This window comes from Poeciliopsis prolifica, unplaced genomic scaffold (assembly GCF_027474105.1).
Source record: "Poeciliopsis prolifica strain line A6 unplaced genomic scaffold, Auburn_PproV2 SCAFFOLD016, whole genome shotgun sequence".
In the NCBI taxonomy this organism is placed as follows: domain Eukaryota; kingdom Metazoa; phylum Chordata; class Actinopteri; order Cyprinodontiformes; family Poeciliidae; genus Poeciliopsis; species Poeciliopsis prolifica.
In genome coordinates this window covers 900,174-919,761 of record NW_026562391.1, presented here as the reverse complement: position 1 = coordinate 919,761, position 19,588 = coordinate 900,174, and the positions used below count along the sequence as shown (strand labels likewise).

The 19,588-nt window shown below is 39.9% G+C and overlaps 2 protein-coding genes across 3 annotated transcripts in view; one reads left to right on the top strand and one right to left on the bottom strand.

Annotated features, from left to right (window-relative positions):
- Positions 1-524: 524 nt before the first annotated feature.
- On the bottom strand, positions 525-7,358 carry LOC129367269 (B-cell receptor CD22-like). The gene is made up of 11 exons (XM_055041592.1): positions 7,298-7,358; positions 7,131-7,207; positions 6,756-7,040; positions 5,745-5,978; positions 5,101-5,205; positions 4,815-5,027; positions 3,642-3,974; positions 2,358-2,618; positions 2,164-2,260; positions 2,023-2,080; positions 525-1,946 (listed from the first exon to the last, which is right to left on the bottom strand). The coding sequence occupies exons 2-11, from the start codon at positions 7,183-7,185 to the stop codon at positions 1,857-1,859; spliced, it is 1,731 nt and encodes a 576-aa protein (XP_054897567.1). The 5' UTR covers positions 7,186-7,207; positions 7,298-7,358; the 3' UTR covers positions 525-1,856.
- Positions 7,359-9,007: 1,649 nt separating this feature from the next.
- Positions 9,008-19,588, top strand: part of LOC129367270 (zinc finger protein GLIS2-like) — a 29,563-nt gene continuing 18,982 nt past the window's right edge. For both annotated transcript variants that reach the window (XM_055041594.1, XM_055041593.1), the window contains exon 1: positions 9,008-9,440. The gene's annotated coding sequence lies outside the window, so the exon portion shown is untranslated. The remainder of the gene's footprint in view (positions 9,441-19,588) is intronic.

Genomic DNA, 19,588 nt, shown 5'->3' with positions numbered 1-19,588 from the left:
TGTATTGTCTGATGTAGTGTACCAATACTAAAGCGTTAAAGACAACTTCCATTTGTGAAAAATTTCTCATGTAATCAGCCATAATTTGCTGTATTTAATATTTTCCTGTTTGTAATTTTTGCCCTTTTGCCTTCCTTTAAGCTTTGACATTCTTTTAGTTGATGTTTATGTAATTTGTTGTAGATATTATTATAAATAATAATAAAAAAAAAATGTCTATGCAAGAAATTGGCTTTGGTAAGGCAACCATGATTACAAATACTCTTAAGCATTTTGAAATTCAAATAAACTTTATGAAATAATTGAATAATGTTGTCTGAACTCACGCCACATTAATCAGTTTTGCAAACTATCGAATTTAACCAAACCACGGTTATCAGAGCCACAGATGAATCGTTGATTGTTGCTGAGTGATTCAAATGCAGCGCACATAAATACAAATATTGCACAAGATGCATGCTGTAAGCAGAGAAGGAACACTGGCAGATTAAATTGAAACTCAAAATTACTTTATTGATCCCAAAGGCAAATTAAATGAATGCTTACAATGAACTGCTTACAAAATGGTTGAAAATGGTTCTAGGTTAAATATCTGCTGACATCAATCAGGCTACTATTTGAAAACAAAGAACAAACATAATTATTTAAAGGACAATTTAACAAGAAATATACTTTTGGCGTTCATCAGCATACACAATCCTGTTGAAACTCAAGAGTTCTGAGTCTCATTGAACTTTCATCAATTATATCGATTATATCTGAAATAAGGCTCAGTTGTCCTAATGGGACGTTCCTTACATTTTCATATTTGCCACCTGTTGATGCAGCCATGGAGATGCTAAAGTATCAGTCAGGAGAAGAATACAAAACAATCCACTATGTTACAGTAAAGACAATCAACAATAACTGGAGAAAATCGTTTTTGTTTTTAAAAAAACACTGGGCGTTTTCTTTTTTTTTTTTTCCCCTGAATTGATAAAAACATCAAACATCGACTGTCACGCTAAGCGGCTAAAGTAGCTGCAGCAATTTCCAACAAGCTCTGGTTGATTTCCACATGTGAAAACTATCTGCTCTGCATGTCTGGACTGAGCAAAAGGCTTCGACGTCAGGAATATTTTCTAGCAAAAAAAACTCAGCTGAAGTCTTCTAAAAAGGTTGGTAAAGAATGTTCTGCGGTCTGGAGAAACCAAACTGGAAGCGTTTTGACCAAAAGTTAAGTTTGTACACAGAAACGACACGAAGCATCAGCAAAGGCACTGCATGCCTGGTAGGAACAGGATGTCATGTTACTCTTTTTCAGATGGAGGAAGCTTGACAGCTAGATTAGAGAGAGACGACAAAGTCAAGATGCAAAGCGAACTCTGCCAAAGCAAAGTAAAGGCTAAAACAGACACAAAAGGTGCTTCCAACATGTATTTGTACTTAATCAGGCCGTTGTGTGTTTTTCATTTTTCTTAATCCTTATCTTCTAACATGTTTGTTTTTCTTTAGTGAAATGCCACATTAAATGGCAGGAGATAACATTGTCTCCATTATTTAAATCTCAACTGTTTAGATATTTTAACAGAGGGTTTGCCAAGCCTTAGTAAATGTGGTGTTATTTCTACTACTTAGTTCGCAGAATCCTGTTTCATGAAAGGTTATGATCATCTTTCTTGATCTGGACATCGCCATTTGAACTTTGTGACTTCTTTATCAGCAGATAAAGAAGTTACATCCAACCCATGAGCAAGAAGCGATATCAACGGAAAAGGCTTTATCTTTGGTACCTAAAGTTGCTTTTTTTCCCCCATGAACTCTGTCCATGACTTTCAGGGCTTATGTCGAATACCGCAGCCCATCAAGTCAAGTCGTTACACAATGTCCTGCTGCCTGTCTTCCAGTCCTCCTGCAGCACGAGCGTTTCTGTCCGTAAGCGGGAGCGACTCGTATTGTGACGTCACCTGTGAGAAAAAACAAAACACTTGGCCGAGAGAAAGACACAAAAACAGCCACTTCACTTTGAGAGCTTGTCCTCACCTCTTCGGTTGCCACGTTTTCACTCGCCTTGACTCTGCGAGTTGCAGTTTTTCTTTTTCTTCGTTCATAAAAATAAAAGTTGAATGTGTTAATGTAATGGCGAGCAGGCGTCGTTACGTGGAATAATTGAAGGTGTTCTACCTCAGCATCAGGTACAGCTTACATCCAACAAGAGGAAGCAGCAACAGGAAAACAATTTTTGTTATATTCATTGCTGCTGTCGCAGTTTTATCTCCGTCTACGGAAAAGACGAGTACAAACTGCTTGATTCACTTGGTTTAATGGATTCGTCATTTGTACGGAGTATACTTTCACACGGCCAATCGTTGAATTACCTCTGACAGTAAGAAGCTTCACGGTCGAGCTGATGTTCTGGGGGCTTCTGATCACAGCGCACGAGTAGTTCCCCGCATGGTGACGTCTGACTGGGTTCAGAACAACTTGCTTGTTGTGGCCCCCAGTGAGGCTCAGAGGTTCCTCATTGAAGAACCACATGTAGGTTGTCTCCTCACTCAGAGGGCAGCTGGTACTGCAGGTCAGCGTGACTCTCTGACCTTTTGTCACCATGTCAGAGGGAGTCATGGTCACCTTCAGACCTGAAACACGTCGAGACACGGCAGATTAATGAGAAACGGTCAAAAAGCAAAAGCATGTAAGTTTGGCAGGGAGGTGTTTTGTAATATTTCATATCCCTTACATTAAGGATGCACCTACAAGAAAATTTTGGTCAATGTCAATATCTGATATTTCATATCTGATATTAATATTTCTAATATGGTCAATAACTGATATTTACCATTTCAGTATTGTTTCAACACCTTTGGGGGAAAAAAAATCAACCAGAGACGGATAAAAATAAATATCGGATGTTTGTATCGGCCCAGTTTCATTGATTGGACCGATATTGATATGTTCAAAAAAATGACTGATATTGGCAGATATCGATGTTGGTGCCTATATGTCGTGCACTCCTACTTTGTCACATTACAACCACGAACGTGACAAAATGCCAACGTCAGTTTAAACTCCTGATGTTTAAACTCCTGACGTTTAAACTCCTCCGTTAAACGTCAGGAGTTTAACGGGAGCTGAACTGGGGCCGTGAAGTTTGTTCAAAAAAAAAAGAAGAAAATTGAAACTGAAAAAAAAGAACTGAAAAAATAGGATGCGAGACTGAAAAAAAATGTTCAAAACGTCTTTTCGGATTCAAGGTTCTGTTTCAGATTTTTTTATTTTTTCACTTAATTAAATTTTTTTTTTGAACAAACTTTATGGGCCCAATTCGGCTCCATGAAGTTCTCCATTGATAGACCAACACAATGTGGAACGAGGCCTTGAAGTTGAAGGAAAATGATGGGGAGGTTTTCAAATGTTAAACAAAACCCTACAGGATTTTGTTTGTCAGTGTAATTTCTCTATTTGACTGATTGATTATTTGAGGAAAGTGATTATTTGATGTGAATATACTCCTATACAGTGTTAAATATCAGTAAATGTAAATGTTACCTTTAACATTCATAACACAAGTGGGAAATTACATAAAAATTAAATACGATCTAAATCTAAAATAAAGAAATACATAAATAAATGAAGAAAATTAGGAGAAAAACAAATACTACCTGTGACCACCAGGATGGCTCCCAGCAGGTCAGGCTGCTCACTTATGAGATACTTATTGAGAGTGAACATGTATTCACCAGAGTCATTCTTCATCAGGTTGTTGATTGTGAGCGTGTGTTCATAATGATCAATGTTGTGGTGCTCCAGCCGACCTCCTGCTTCCATTATGGTGACGTCGATCTCCTCATTCATGTCTCGCTTTAGTTTATACCACGAAAGCAAGGTTGGATGACTTGAGTGGCTCTTTGTGTATTTGCTGGAAATGTTTACAGCAGCTCCTTCCAGCACGCACAAGCTCCTGCTGACATAATTCACAGTAGCGGAGTTTGTGCCTGAAGAAGGAAATCAGAATGCTCAGTGAAAAGTGATCACTACGACTATGAATTAGGGCCGTTGTCGACAGGAAAAACATAAACAATCAAGGAAATTTTTGAGTTCCAAAAGCCAACAGTCTGCGAGTAAAAAAAACTATAGTTGTTAGATCAATCTCAGACATTTTGTAGGAAAAACTTTTCCAGAAAAAAATGTCATTGATTTTCTAGAAAAATTTCAGCTCCCCCCATCTGATTTTCAAAAGTTAAACATTTTTTAAAACTTCCACAACTTCTTGAGAACCTGAGTGCCAAATGTTGACAATTTGGCAAGAAAAAAAAAATCTGAACTTTCAATTTTTGAAACTCAGAAATCTTCTACGTTTTTTTTCCCAGAAAATTTCTAAGATCTATTTAAAAAATTCAGTTGTTTTTTTTTACTCACAAATTGTCAATGTTTGGAGTTTGGAAATTTCCGATATTTTAATTTTTTTTAAATTTTGAGATTATTCTTGAAATTTTTGATGTTTTTCTAGCAATTTCACCACTTTTCAAATGCAGAAATTTCCAAGTTTTTTCTTCAACATTTCTGAGATTTGTCTTTTTTTTTTTTTTTTCAAATTTTTGACTTTTCAGAAATCCAAATATTAATTTCTAGAAAATGTATTCCTTGACTTTTGGAGCTCAGACATTTCCAAAATTGTGTTGAAAATTTTTTAGATAAATCTCAAAACTTCTGAATTTTTTTTTTTTGGCTGAAATGTACTCTTCCTTTTCTCTTTTTTCTATCTACATCCAGAAAGCATCTGGGCACAAAACAAAAAATGTTTACCTGTAAAAAAAAAAAAAAAAGGTACTTACAGATCTCATCAGAGTGCATGTATTCATTGTTTTTAACAGCGCAGGAGACATAGTCCTCAGATTCAAATAACATAATGTCCTGACTGGTGCAGTCCCTGAAAGCCTTTCTGTTCCAGTACCAAGTAAAGGCGGTGTGAGCGTCAGCGGAGGGGCAGCTGGTCTTACAGATCAGTGTGACATAATCCGTTTTAGGGAGCATTTCAACACGTACATCTGTCAGGAGGAAATAAACAAACTTATGACATGTTAGATAGACTGGATGGGGGTTTCTGCGAGGAATCGTCACCTCTGGGGTACGTGATGGAGCACGGCGCCTCGGCTGATTTCAGTTTCTCCGGACACATTTCTCCATTTAAATACGTCACACTGAAACAGTCTGGATGGATGAAGTCTGTAAAGAAATGAACATGCTGCCATTTTCCAACTGTAGTTTGATGCATTCATTGGTTTTGTTTAAAAGAAAACAAACAAACAAACTTAAATAAATAATCCAACGGTTGAACGTGACACAATTTTTCATAGTGAACATATTCCTAAAGGAAATACTGATATGACATTTTCAGCAGGTGTCGGTGACAACCAAAGCAATCCTCACATAGAAAGAAACCAAAACAAATGAGTACAGAAATTAAGTTATGTGAAATGGAACAGGGTAAAAAAGTTTGGGTTTGGGATCACAGTCTTGCTGAAACGTTGAACATGAGGAGATCTTTCTGAAACTCTCCTCATGTGGCCTTTGGCGCTTGGACAATTCTTCTGTTGATTCTTTTCACTCCTCCAAATCGATGATCGATTTCAATTGATGTCTTGGCTTTCCGTGCCTTTTTTCCACCTTCTTTGTTGTGTGTGCTCAGTACATTTTCCCTGTCTCATTTCACATAACTTACTACTTATTTCACCCGTCGCTTCACGTTTTCTGGTGTCACTGACCCACTGAGACGTCAGGAGCTCTGAGATCCTCGAAGCCTTTGACAGCACAGGAGTATCTGACCGCCTGATCACTGCTGACCAGCTCTTGGTACCAGGGGGACCAGTCCTCATAGAGGAACTCTCCGTTCTGGTACCAGATGAAGGCCGCAGGGCTTTCAGTCAGAGAACAGCTGCTTGAGCACATCAGAGTCACTTTCTGTCCCTCTGAGGCAGGAAACACTTTCACCTGGAGGTCTGAAATGACAGCATGTTGCTCTCATGTCTGTGCAAAAGAAAATTTGTCTGACAGAGATAAAAACATTTGTGTGATGAAGGTGTCCTAAAAACGTAGCTCACGTAGTTAGACTAGATCTGTCGGAAGATATTGGCCAAAAAAATCCAGAAAACTGCTAAAAGAAAATGCAAAACATGTAAATGTCTGAGTTTGAGAAACAAGACAAAAAAACAAGGAAATGCCGTAGCTCAGTCTCTGGATTTTTTTTTAACTTTTGGAATTAAGGAAAATTATTGTGATGATTTCAGAAAAATAGAAAATTTATAAACTTTTCAAGTTTTATTTTTTAATTTCTGAAGTAAATAGCAAAATGTATTATTGTTTTCAAGCAATTTAAAATTTTTATATATTTTTTTAAACTTAGACATTTCAAAGGTTATTTTTTTCCCCCAAGAAAATTTCTGAGATTAATATCAAAATTGGCAAAAATGTATTTCTTCCTTTCTTTTTCTATCTACAATGGGCTTAATACAAGTCGGACAGCTTAAAAGTTCTCAGGAACAACGATCTCTCAACTTTCTGGGATTTAGAAAGGAAAATCTTTTTGAACAACATAGCTGCTTCAAAACATTTGTTTAGTCTAAATTAACATCAGGTGGTGTGAAAAAGATTCTGTCTTTTTATAAAACTTAAAAAAAAACATCTGATTTCAGGTGTACCTATATGTCAATACACTGCAGTAGCAATAAGCAGCCTGCAATAAGCTTCTGTATTAAAGAAATAGACCTTGTTTGTACCTGCGACGTGGAGCTTTGTTCTGTTCTTGCATTCCCTGCAGGATTCTTGGCAGCAGAAGCTGTGCTCGTCACTCTTCTTTACATCTCTGATAGTTAGAGTCCCGTCCTCCGTTATGTTGTAGGTGACACTTGCAGAAATCTCAGAAATCTCTTTCACTACGCACATAGTTTTGTTTTCCTTCAGGTAGCACCAGGTGTTGGGCGCGGCTGGATTTTCAGCAAAGCAAGTCAGATTGACGGATGAACCCTTCAGGACGCAGATGCCTCTCTCTGCTCCCAGAGCCCCTGTAAGACACGCGCACACAACACATAATGTCACCCGAGCAATCGGTTTGTATCTCCTCCGTCTTACCACACACAAACTCTGTTTCAGACCTGAGACGCAGAGGATGAAGCCCAGAAACATCTGCCCAGCTTTTAGAAGCTGCATGGCCAAAGTATTCCCTCAATATCTAGTAAGAGAAAACACAGAAAGAAACAAAAATAAAGAAACAAAGTAAATACTTTAACCAGTGTTATGATAAATATGAAATGCAACTCACCAGCCAATATAGAGAGCAGTTGTGTTGCGAAGTGCGGTTGGTCTTCTTACGGTAGATGGAGTGACTGCGGAAGAAAACGAGGCAAGCAAACCAGAAACAACCGCGATACTGAAATAACTCTTCCTTCCTGTTTTACATATGCGCCTTGAGTTGCTGAGGGAAAAAGATGTTTAACATTCAAAATTCAGATTACATCTAAGAGCTGCTTTTTCTTGTGTTTATTGGAAAAGCAATAAACACAACCTATTGTGTGCAGAGCTATTATGGGGAAAAAGGTGTAAAACACACCATTATAAATGGTGCAGCAAACAGTCTTGGGTGGATTATAAAGCATGGCTGAAAACCAGCTTGAGGTGCAAAAAAGTACCCGACTTTCTCAACCTACAGTGTGTGTCAATGGGAGTGTTGGTCCACCGACGTGTGGTTCAGCGTTCAAGTCCACAAGAAGTCCAGACTGCAATGAGCAATCAGTTTTTCAGAGACAATGTATTAGATTTATTTACAAAGGACAATGCACATTAATTAACGTTTCTGTAAATGCGCAAATTTTTCCATCTGTTGTCCCTGGACAATGAGTAAATTGCCTTACTCATTGTCATTCTGGCTAATTCACAGGAGGAAGAATTCCCCATGTCGTTGCGCAACATCCAGCCCCCTCCCCTTCACTCTCTACTCTCTACTTCCTCTTCTGAGAGTTGGAGATGTGCTACCAGCTCTCCATGTAACGGGTGAAATGAGTTTCCTAGATCTGCTGGGATTGACCCTGTCCAGAACTGAAGTGAACTCTGTTTAAGCTGGCATATCGCTTGACAGCACTAGTTTTAGCACAACTTTGGAACATGAATTGGGAGAAGAAGTGATGATGATGATTCTGAAGTGACCTAAAGGCTACTAGGAGACAACAGAGATTGCTGGAGCAACCTTTTAATTGAGCTGGAGTTCAATGAACAGCTGAAGTCCAACAGCACTTCCTTGTTACAGCACAAATGTATAAATAGGTATGCGTGTATGTGCACAATCAGCAATTATTGATGCAGAAGTTGCGATGCACGCAACCATTACGGTGGTGGGTTGCAAGCTGAGGCTGACGTAGAAACCACTGAGCTGTACCAATCCAGGAGAGGGATTTGTCTCACTCTAAAACCAGTTTAGAGTTTCCTTTGCTATGTGTTTGGGAAATGTTCGGCTTGTGTATCTCCATACATGTGTACAGACATCCATGTTACTTGTCATGTTATTTCCACATCTGCATAATGAGCTCACTGAAACCTTTGGCAAGCAGTGGCATGAGTATGTTCTGCAAAATGTTGCAAAGATCTAAGAACTGAGTGGATTTGACTGAACAGCCAGCTAATATAAATGTGAAAAGTGCCTGGATTGCTGTCAGGTGATTATTTCTGTGAAACTGGATGAATGTAGTTTTGGAATTATTATTATTATTATTAATAATAATAATACATAGTATTATGTATTATTGGGGGGACAGACCAAGAAAACTAGTTATGTTTAGTTTGTTTTTGGTGTAGTGCTGCGCTTTAACCACTAGAGGGAGGCAACCCGTGCCGAAGCTTGGATGCTGAACTGCAGACGGAGTCAGAACAGCTGGCAGGGGCCGCGTCTCCTCCTCCTCTCCGCCCTCCGTCGGCCTCCTCCTCTCGGACAGCCTGTCCTCCGCTCCCCGCTCCTCTCTGCTCCAGTTGACCAGCGTCGCAACTGGGCGATGCACCTCCAGGAAAACCTCCGCCTTATTGTCTGAGGACGACTTCAAACTTACATCACTCAACCCTGAGTGACAGTTTGCTTTCCTTTGAGTCGTTTTTCTTCTTCTTCTTCTTCCTCCACTTTGTGACAGTGTAATTTTGACAGAAACTATTTCTTTGACAAGGTTTTTGGTTACCTACCTGAAAACTGACCACTTCATTCACTGCAGACATTAATTCTAAATTTTTTTTATTTGATTTTATTTTTTCCATATCTTTAAAGAGAACCGGTTTGCAACTGGTTGCTCGCTGGGAAATGTTACAAGGAGAGCCACACAAACTGGCTTGATTTAAATTTTTCATTTTAAATTTTTGTTCTCGAAGACAAGACGTCGACGGCGTCTCCTGACAAACTACAGAGGCAACAGAGGCGCTCCTGAAAGGTAAATGCTCGATCAATGATGAAGTATAATCTCTTCCACAGTTCCCTTTAAATAAGCACACATGTGAATCCTGCTTAAAGGTCACACTGCACTTGTTTAAAAGATTAAACTCACCTTGGATGTTTTTTTTTAAAAAAAGAAAAAAAAATCCATAATTTCTTTCAAAAAAAGGTAACAAGAAAAAAAGATAAAGGTCGAAAAAAAAACAGTTAAAATTTAGTTCCCATTCTGCATTGTTTTTCTGTTATTTGATTTCGTACAGTTTTGTGATGTGAAAAGACATTTCTGTGGAGGACAGTGTTAAACGTGCAGATTCTTTTGGGAGTGACACATTTGCAACTTTTAGACTTGCTCGCCATAAGAAAGGAGTTCCACAAGCTTGTGTTCCCGGCCCACCAGTGTTGTTTCAGAATTAGGGATGTTTTGTTTCGTTTCAAACGTAAAACAAAACAAAGAAAACTTTACTGCCTTTTCTAAGCTCCAGATTTCAGTCATACAAAGTAAAAAAACCTGCGTTGATAAAAAGCTACCTTTCTGGGACTTTTCTGTAAGTTACAGTTTCTGTACGATGCCTGATTTGTGAAAACCAAAATTTTTCTCAGTGCTTCTAATTGTGTTTCTAGTGAAAGGAACGATGCTGCCCATCTGCCCTGCTCCCCCCAGAAAAAGTGGGAATCACCATAGCAAACGCATTGCTGTTGTGAAATGATAACAGATTTCAGTTTTAGCATTTTATATAAAAGAAGACAATAAGAAGGATTCAGAGTTCCCCATCGTAACGACGAAGCGGGTCCAGTTCCATCAGAGGAGGAGTCGTTTATGATGGGAAATCATATTGACAGTTTTTCACAGAATTTTTAACAGTTTTTTGGGGAAACTTAAAGTTTATCCAGACAACATAAAGATGCCATTTTAGAATTCCGACTTATTTCCTCACGACTTGAGATAAACACAAATAATAATAATAATAATAAATGAACATGTTGTCTATTATTTACATTTAACATGACAGAAAAAAAAAGGATTGAGAGGACTTGAAATTTCAGACTTGGGACTTGACACTTACAGTCGGCTGTCTCTGCTTGAGACTTGACTTCAGGATAAAGACTTGAGACCTGAAACATACAAAAACAATGGCTTGGTCCCAGCTCTGCTAATTATTCTAATCTGACGTGAAGCGTATGAAACCACACACCACGTTCAAGCATCTTGGTATTTCCTTAATGCAGATGAAGCCAAACCTGAACAACTGTTAGCGGCAGCAACTTTGAGGAATCCATTTTTTTGTTGTGGCACTAAGGCTCAGTAACTAAAAACGTGCAGCCATGAGGACCCAGTTGTGCTACCAAGTTGGAAATAGGCTTACAATAAGTAAATTGGGAAATGAGCACCTTGGTTGAGATCCCAACCCAATCTGTTTTAGGTATTTGTTCAACAGCAGCATCTAATATATGTATAAAGGTGGGTAGATGGGCAAACACGGACTTCCCCAATCTTTGACATCATCACTCCTGAAAATTTTAACACCTCCTCGAGGACAGCACTCGTTCCCAAAAGGCAGGGCGTTTGTTGGTAATGACCTATGAGTTAATCAGCACCACAGAATTCCCCAAACTTTGCAACAAGGTGGTCAGAGCTGGCTGTGTGGGGGCGATTCTTATAAAACCAGAAATGTGCAGGTTGCAGCCTCCTTGCATCAGCTCACTAAAGGCTGGGCCAGACACAGTTGTGTGGATTTTCCTTCAAGAACCAGAGCCAAACAATCTCCTTTCCTGTCATTCCTCCATCGGTCTGTTTTACCGCCCTTATCCAACTGGGGGGAACACTCCTCTTTTGGTACATATGGGACCTGTCTGTTTTTATGCGTTCGATACAAGGACAATGTGTTGGTAGGAGGTAAAGAGTCAGGTCAGTACAGAAACCAAGACAGGGTAGAAGACAGAAAGAAGAGAGAAGTGCTTGGAAGTCAGCCAACAAGTGAAGAAAGAGAGGAATGTAGGATTTAGGGAAGAAATGTTGTAGAAGACAGAACATAAATTTTATAGATGTGACATAATCTTGTGCAACATGATGCAAAAAATTTTTCTGCATTTTGCATCATGTTGCAACCACAAAGTTCAGTATATGTGATCAAAATTGATAGACCAATGGTTGAATGTGGTCTTTTTAACTTTTGGTACACATTAGAAAAATACCTCTTACCTGAGGCATTTCTCTACCAGTAACTAAAGTCTTGGCCCATTTTCCTTTTCAAAAATCTCAACCTTGGCTCAGAAGGAAAGCACTCTGGAACAGCAACGTTTCCACGTTATGCCAAAGATTACAAGAATGATCGTTGATCTAAACCACGGTGTTATAGCCGGAGCTGTACGTTTAGGGGTTGTTGCGCTGTGAACCTCCAGGACTCTCTCAGCTCTATTTACTGTATTTAGCTCCATCCATCGTCTCTCACCAGTTTCCCTTCAGAGAAGCATTTCCACAGACAGCAGTGGTCGAACGAGGTGGGGCTCGGGTGAATTTTTTATCTGATCTCATCACACTGTGTCCCCAACATGGCTTGTAGCAAACTACAAATGGGATTTCTTATACTTTATTTTTCACCACCCTTCAATGAAAGTCAGCTTTGTGGAGAGCATGGCAGTAGCTGGTTTGTCAACATGTTGTTCCACCTGAGAGTTTCCACGTCTCTTTTAGTGGTTTTTGCATTTGTTTCTGCTTGAAACTTTCTCCCTGTTTTGTTTGCTGCTTGGTTTTCAGGAGGCGGTTTGTTCACCAAGCAATCCCTCCAGAATTTTATGATTGGTTTTTGTGACATCTAAAGCACAGACTTTTTTTTTTTGGTGCTACTTTAGAAATACTTGCGAGGAATTTTGCAATATTTTTTCCTAAGTAAACTTCTTCCAAAATCTACATAGAAAAAAAAAAGCAGCAGTGTTGTTTAAGTAATAAAAGTGCAAAATCAAGTTTTTTGAACTTTGCATCATGTTATAATGTTATTCTCTCATTGAGAAATCCTTGAATTTCCCACGGCAACCGTTGACATACTCACCTTTAAGGATGAAGTCCCTTTTCTGAGCTAAAGTTTTTAAGCTTCTGAGCTTCTGCAACTCCCCCGCTCTGCTCCCTCAGCCAGCACCAATTAACCAACGCCTGGTGGAACTGCGCATCTTTATATGACCGACTTCTCAGCTCAACGCTGGTGAAAACGTTGTTAAAGGGTTGATAGAGGAGCCGTGTTGTGACAACGTCCTGAAGGCGGAGTTTCAGAAAGAGCAGGAGCTTCTTAAAGAGACAGAGGCCCAATTTCAAGGAGTAAATTACCAAGTCAAATTTCTTTTCAGCTCTTTTTTTTTTTTTTTTTCAGGCATTTTTGATAAATACAGTATTTTTATAACAATTGAAGATAACAGTTGTTTATATATATATATATATATATATATAATATATATATATATATATATATATATATATATATATATATATATATATATATATATATATCAATGTGTGTATATTGGCAAGACTCTACAAGTACTGAAACAATATGAAGGAAGTAAAATAGTCTCGAAAATTAGACAAAAGGCAAATAAACGCACTGACAGATGAAGGAAGGTAGACTGAAACACAAAATCAAAGCAAAATGAAGTTTATCAGTTGAAGTAAGTTGTTTAAAAAGGGCTACAATGATGCTCTGTTGTCATTGCTCTCGAATGTCCAATCCTGGTCCTTAACCTGAACCCTATCGTTGGAAGCTCCCTGGGTGACTGCGGCCTTCAGGCCTCTGTTGTTTCCATACTTTCTCTGCTGTTTGTACATGATGGGTTCAGTGGGTTCAGCCCAGCTATAAAAGCACAGCTCCCGCCTCTTTTCTCCTCCTGCAGCACAGGACGGAGTCTGCAGGCCCTCCTGTAGGAGGAGGAGGCCCTTTTTCGCTTCTCCTCCTATATAACTCTTTTTTTTTTTTTTGACTGTGTTTTCCTCTGCTTCCCCCTGGCTCGCTGGCTGGTTGTGGTAACAATTTTGGGCCCAACCCTGGACCCGGCAGTCATTTTTCTCCTCTTAGTTTCAAACCGCCAACTAACCACTGACTCCCTGCATCCCCCTTTTCCTCCTCCTCCTCCTCCTCCTCCTCCACCGTCTCAGGAATGTCTTATTCACCTCCTCTGTGTGTCTCCGCGCTCCCATTCTGACACGATCACAACTCCCATCTGTTTGCTGCGGCACCTGAACGCCGGCGTGTCGACGCGGTTCAGTGAACGCTCACGTTTCCTCCCGACACGTGGAGACACGCCCCTTCCATCAGCTTGTACCGACCACCTGCGAGGGCATACACATACTCACACATACTCACACACACACACATACACACATCTATAAACCTCTCTTTCTTCTCCCTCTCTTTTCCATTATCCTCTGGAGAGCCCAGAGACGGGGTCTTCGCTTCCAAACCAAACACAGACCGAATTCCAAAAACCCCAACTCAACACCCCCTTCCTCCATCTCGCCCTCCCACCCCTTCATATTTGCCTCTCCACTCCCTACCCATTCCTGGCCTGTTGGTCTTCTTCTTTTAATTCTAAAGTATAAAATAACAATTAGTCTTTTTGTTGTTTTGAAAGCAGAGAAGAAAATCCACTTTTCAGATCTTTGGAAGTGATTCCCCCACAGAAAGGCAAAGGTAAACTACCACATGTGGATGACGGTCTGTCATCTGGAGCAACAGCAAGCGACCACCATCGCTGAAAACAAAAAATGGATTGTTTTATTCGCCAAAAATAAAAAACAACAACACTTTTTTAACTGTCGAAAGAATGCCTGGCAACCTACCAAAAGGAGCGGAGTGAGCGCTCTTTCTTTCCACCCAAAGATCCTAAGCCTGACATGTGGGTGAGAGCTATGAAAGCAGAGGGCAGATTTCTCCTCACCCTTCAAAAATCAAAAACATCGTCTTCCTTTTTTGAAACAGTTTGGATCTGGCCTATAAGACGGCAAACCCAAACTGAGCGATGCGCTTCAAGCTGCAGTACCTGCATTTCCATCGGCAATATTATCACGCGATTTGACCTTCTGAAAATAAATTTGCTGAATGGAAATGCATCAATTAAATTTTTTTAGAAAACCCCCCATTTGTCCATAAAACGTTTTGGCACGAGGATGAGGTTTGCGTTTTTTGGCCATATTGAAGGTGGTTCATCTCACAAAACTGCGATGAAAACACGTTTCCACGTCGTGATCCACAACCAGATGTTTCCACTGGCGCAGAGCTCAAAGAATAGGAAGATGACAGGAAGTGGTTGGAGGACGATGAGGGTTTTTTATGTGACTTGTTGCATCATGTGTAATTTCTCATGCACAGCGGTCAATGCAGTGGACAGATATCGAAAAGCCATTTTCTTGTGCTTCTTGTGGATTTTTATGTTAGAAATGCACACAGACAACTGAAGTGGAAACCAGTGCATCACACAATACGCTGCCAACTCCTGGCCATCTGCTGCAAGTGCAAGAAATTTTTTTGTTGAATCCAATATGGCTACAATTCTTGAATAAAAACAATTTTGTGGCATCAAGTAATCCCTCCTTACTAACACTACTGATATATTTTCAAAATAACAAATTTGTAGTTGGAGAGAATTACAAATAACCACTTAGAACAAAAATCCTAGAAAAACATTTTTCTTGTCAAATTTAAATTATTCCTAGAATTTTTTTTTACAATTAAAAGAAAATCCATCCATCCATCCATCCATCCATCCATCCATCCATCCATCCATCCATCCATCCATCCATCCATCCCATCATCCATCCATCCATCCATCCATCCATCCATCCATCCATCCATCCATCCATCCATCCATCCATCCATCCATCCATCCATCCATCCATCCATCCATCCATCCATCCATCCATCCATCCATCCATCCATCCATCCATCCATCCATCCAATATTAATGGAGCCTTTTTCTTTAATGTTCGTCTACGTTTCCTAACCGAAAACAAGACGGACAGGCTACAGTATACAGCTGGGATTGGTTATTATTTACTTGCTTGGCACACACACACACTCACAAGGAGACTCCCCCCCACACACACATACTCGTGCACACACAGTGAAAATAAATTGGGTGAATCTGCTCTGCAGAGAGGAATGTGAGACACATGTGTTTATGTGTTCTGGGTCTGGATGACAGAAGGAATGAAAGAGGGATACTAGAAAATAAAAAGAGAGAGAGAGATACAGAAAGTGAGAAAAACAAAGGCAAACCTGAATGGAAGTGGAAAGAAAATATTGCAAAAGCTGCGTTAGCGTCCGTCATTCAGGCTATTCCTGGCCTTGTTTGGCTCCAATCGATCGCTGGAAAGATTCACTTGTTTCCTCATTTCGGTTTTTATCTCCTGAACTTTTCCATTTTCAGTGCAAAGAGATTGATTTTTTTGTTGTTGCTATTTGTCTCCCCTCATTTTTTTCTTTGTAGCTCAATTTTGTTATTTTCCCCTCCCAAAAATCTTTCTTTTTTCTTTTTTTTTTTTTTTACAGTGCTTGTGAATAAAAGCATTGATGGTTGGGAAATAACTATTGCTCTTCTAATTGTAAGAAAACCTGCAGGAGATGGAAGGCGACGTCTGATCTGTCTGACCAATGGTTGCAAAGAAACATTGATGGTCTTTTTTAGATGTGTTGCTAAGAGAGCGGAAAAACAACACTCCTTTTGAGAGAAAATTCATTTTAAGAACAGAAATAAACAAAGGTCTGCCATTGTTACTGGTTACATGAGTGTTTTTGTGAGAGTTGTTACAATCTGCGATCATTTTCCGCTCTTTAAATGCAACCGTTTGATACCGAGGAGAATTCAGGTTCTTGTTAAACTTTCGCTAAAGGCAGCCATATTGATGCCTCCTGCACATTTTCACCACTTTTTCCACAAGCATTCATTCACTTTATTGGGATTTTGTGGGACGGAGCGACACAAATAAGTGCACAATAGGAAAATGGAAGGAAAATGACGCAATGTCTTCAGCCATCTTGGAAAGAAAAGTGTGGAAAAACTGTTTTTGTGCATTTCTGTCTTCTCTCTATGAGCTTTCACACGCCTGCACAGATCCTTTTTGACAGATTTTTTTGGGCTTGTCAATGCAGTGGCAAAAAAATGTTATCGAAAAAAACTGACACATTTCCATTAACCAATTTATTTTCAAAGTGTCAGATTATACGGTCAGTGGGAATGCAGCTTTAGTTATTTAAGGAGCTCAGCAGGATTCTGTGCTTGGATCAATAAGTTTCTGCTTTGTACATCATGTTATCCAAGACACAACAGCCTGATCCCAACGCCAAAACGTTTTATCCAAAAGTGAGAGGTCTTTCCAAAATTGGCATGTTTCAGTAAAGTGAATTTATTTGAAAAATGTCAAATTATATGGCCAGTGAAAACGCAACCAGACACAATAATGGAGTTCAGCAGGGTTCTGTGCTTAGACCAACACTCTTTGTTTTATACATCACATCCTTATATTTATTACACTATATTACCAAACGTAAGAGTATACAATTCTACAATTTATAATTTCCTTTAATGTAATTAGGTCTGGCTTTAAGTGACTCTCTTGCTTGTGCTGCTGTGTGGGTCTGCGGCGTCACGTTACATAACAAAGTGGCCACCGCTCCTTGACCTGCTCCCTCCATCCACATCACTTTATGCACTTTTCTCATGTCACTGTCGGCATCCACGTCCTGGAGCTTTTGTGTCTCTTTGTGGCCCTTTCCTGCACTCTCACATCCAGCCTGTCGAAGCAGATGGCCGCCTTTCCTGAGTCTGTGCCGTGCTTTTGTGTTCGTCCGTGTCTATTTCCTGTCCTCTCCGCTGCAGCTGGTTGATGAAGACGGGGCCCTTCCCAAGTCGGGTTCTCCTGGAGGTTTCTTCCTGTGAAAAGGGAGTCCCACTTTTTTTTCACTGTCGCCTCTCAGCTGAAGCACACGAGAGTTGGTTGACCAAACTGTTAATTTCCTTACACGTTCTTGAAAGCGTTCACACCGACCTTAGGTATGTTGAAATACACGGTTAAATTGAGCAAGAGAGTGAATAGAGGTGTGCCGTATTTATTTGGTTAAATACACGCCAGACGGGGAAAATGGCAGCTCAGACAAGCTGAAGAACAGGAACAGAAATGCATGAAAAGCAACGAGCCAACCTGTGCTGTTTTTTGTGGATGGCTTAATTATGAAGACTATTATCTTCATTGTGTTTTGATTTTCTGGTGAGAAATCTCTTTACTTCTTCATTTGCGTCTTTTTTTTTTTTATGCCCAATTTGAAGCGCTACTCAAAACCGTACGCTTCAGTATGCTTCCACCTAGTTGAGCTAAAACAGAACAAATGGGGCCGTGTGCGTGTCCCCAAGGTCCAGGCGTCTCGCGTCACGCTGTTGACTCTGCTTCTGATGTTTTCTCCACTCTTTGTTGTGGTGTTGTGGTGTTGGATGTCCTGCCATTTAAGAGCTACGTGCTGGAACACCGAGCTCCTCGGCTCAGTTCATGAACTTTTTGCATCTTAACAGGTTAAAAATACTGAAATGCTCACGATGGAAGTTTACAATAAAAATGCGTAAATATTTTTATGTCCCCATGTGGCTAAGAGGCCCAACCTGTGTTGTCACTAGGTAAAGTCACGGATTCCAATGGTTACACGTGGACAACCTTTTGGGACAGTAGAAAATAAACTGTTATATTCCTTTGGTAAGCATAAAAATTGGCCGCCTGTGTGGTCGTCTGTTTACCTCTGAAGTCAGGGCTTTAATGTGGGAATGTCAATAAACTCAACTGTTTATTAGTTCGAAGTTCAGAAGCCGTTGGGTTTTGCTCTGAGCAACGACCGGGTTAGCCACCATTAGCAACACAAGCTAATAGTGACTGCGCTCGTTGAAACGCCGCAGTGACGTGTTTGTTCAAATAAAGTTTGGAATATTTTAATGAGAAACAACATTTAGAAGTGCAAAGGAACAGATTTTCTGTTTTTGGCCTACGTCTCTCCTTTCATTTTCATGTTTTGTCTTCAGGTTCTGACTGTCAAGAATTCAATTTTTCCACTCAGAACACCAAAATCTAGAGATGTGAGTGTCCTTTTGCTGTTTGTCCAAAGAAAATCTCAGAAGTTTTAACTTCTGAGTGAAAACTACATGTTAAAACTGTGTCCTTAAACCGATCAAACAGACAGTAAGCAATGTTTTTGCTGTCGTTTTTATGGCATAACTTGACAACCTGAAATACTCAAAGTCCTGTTCCCAAATGTCAAGATGGCTGTAGTTAATGCGATGTTAACCAGCGTAACATGTGCTAGAAAAAGAATAATTTGACTATTTTCAACACACCAAATAATATGTCCATGTTTTTTTTGGCGCTAGCTTGTATATTGCAACAAATTGTTTTCCTTTAGCATGTAATGTATGGGCGTGCTAAAATTTACCATTTTGCAAGTTCAACCTGTTTCATAATCAAAACATGTGATGATCCTGTTGATCGTTGTTAAAGTTCATATTGAATTCAAAGAATTTGTTCTCCCTCGATTTGACTCGGTTTGTGTCTCTGTTGGATGAGTTTAACGTTTTAAGTTTCTGAACCTTCTTTAAAAATGCGCAGAAGGTCAGTAAAACATTTTGTAAGAGGAAAATGGGCCCCTTCTCGTAAGGCTACTCCCCCACTCCTCTGGCCCTGACAACCTCCGCCACTCCCTTTCTAAGAGGTGAAGACGCCAGTGTCAGTGCGAGACAATCTACAGGCTCTACTGGTGACTATTGCATACTCGGTCTGCAGAGTTGCATCATTTAGCTCCGCCGCGATGCAAGAGAGCCAGAGCGAGAGAGGGTGGGAGGGAAGAACTGAGACAAATAATGGGAAAAGTGTGAGGAGAGGAAAGGGTGGGAGTCCATGTCCTGCGTTTTCTGTTTGAGGTTTCCACCTCTACCGCTTGTTTTCCTGTGGCAGCCATATTTTACGTCATGAGGGAAGGTCAGCATCCTGGACGTTGGCGCTGACATCATACTGAGAAACAAACCTGACATAATAGAAGACAGTCCGTTTACCCCGTAGTTGTCGTTAACGCCGGGACTTGGACGAACCGAAACGTTAGTGGTTCTTGCACATTGCTGTATGCATTATCA

What these genes read in the sequence shown, in the direction of transcription:
- LOC129367269 (XM_055041592.1), bottom strand. Translation starts at nt 7,185, where the DNA reads ATGCAGCTTCTAAAAGCTGGGCAGATGTTTCTGGGCTTCATCCTCTGC. An exon ending in CTTCATCCTCTGCGTCTCAG is followed by an intron (nt 7,041 to 7,130) that starts GTCTGAAACAGA and finishes CGTGTCTTACAG; the next exon opens with GGGCTCTGGGAGCAGAGAGA. An exon ending in CATGCACTCTGATGAGATCT is followed by an intron (nt 3,975 to 4,814) that starts GTAAGTACCTTT and finishes TTCCTTCTTCAG; the next exon opens with GCACAAACTCCGCTACTGTG.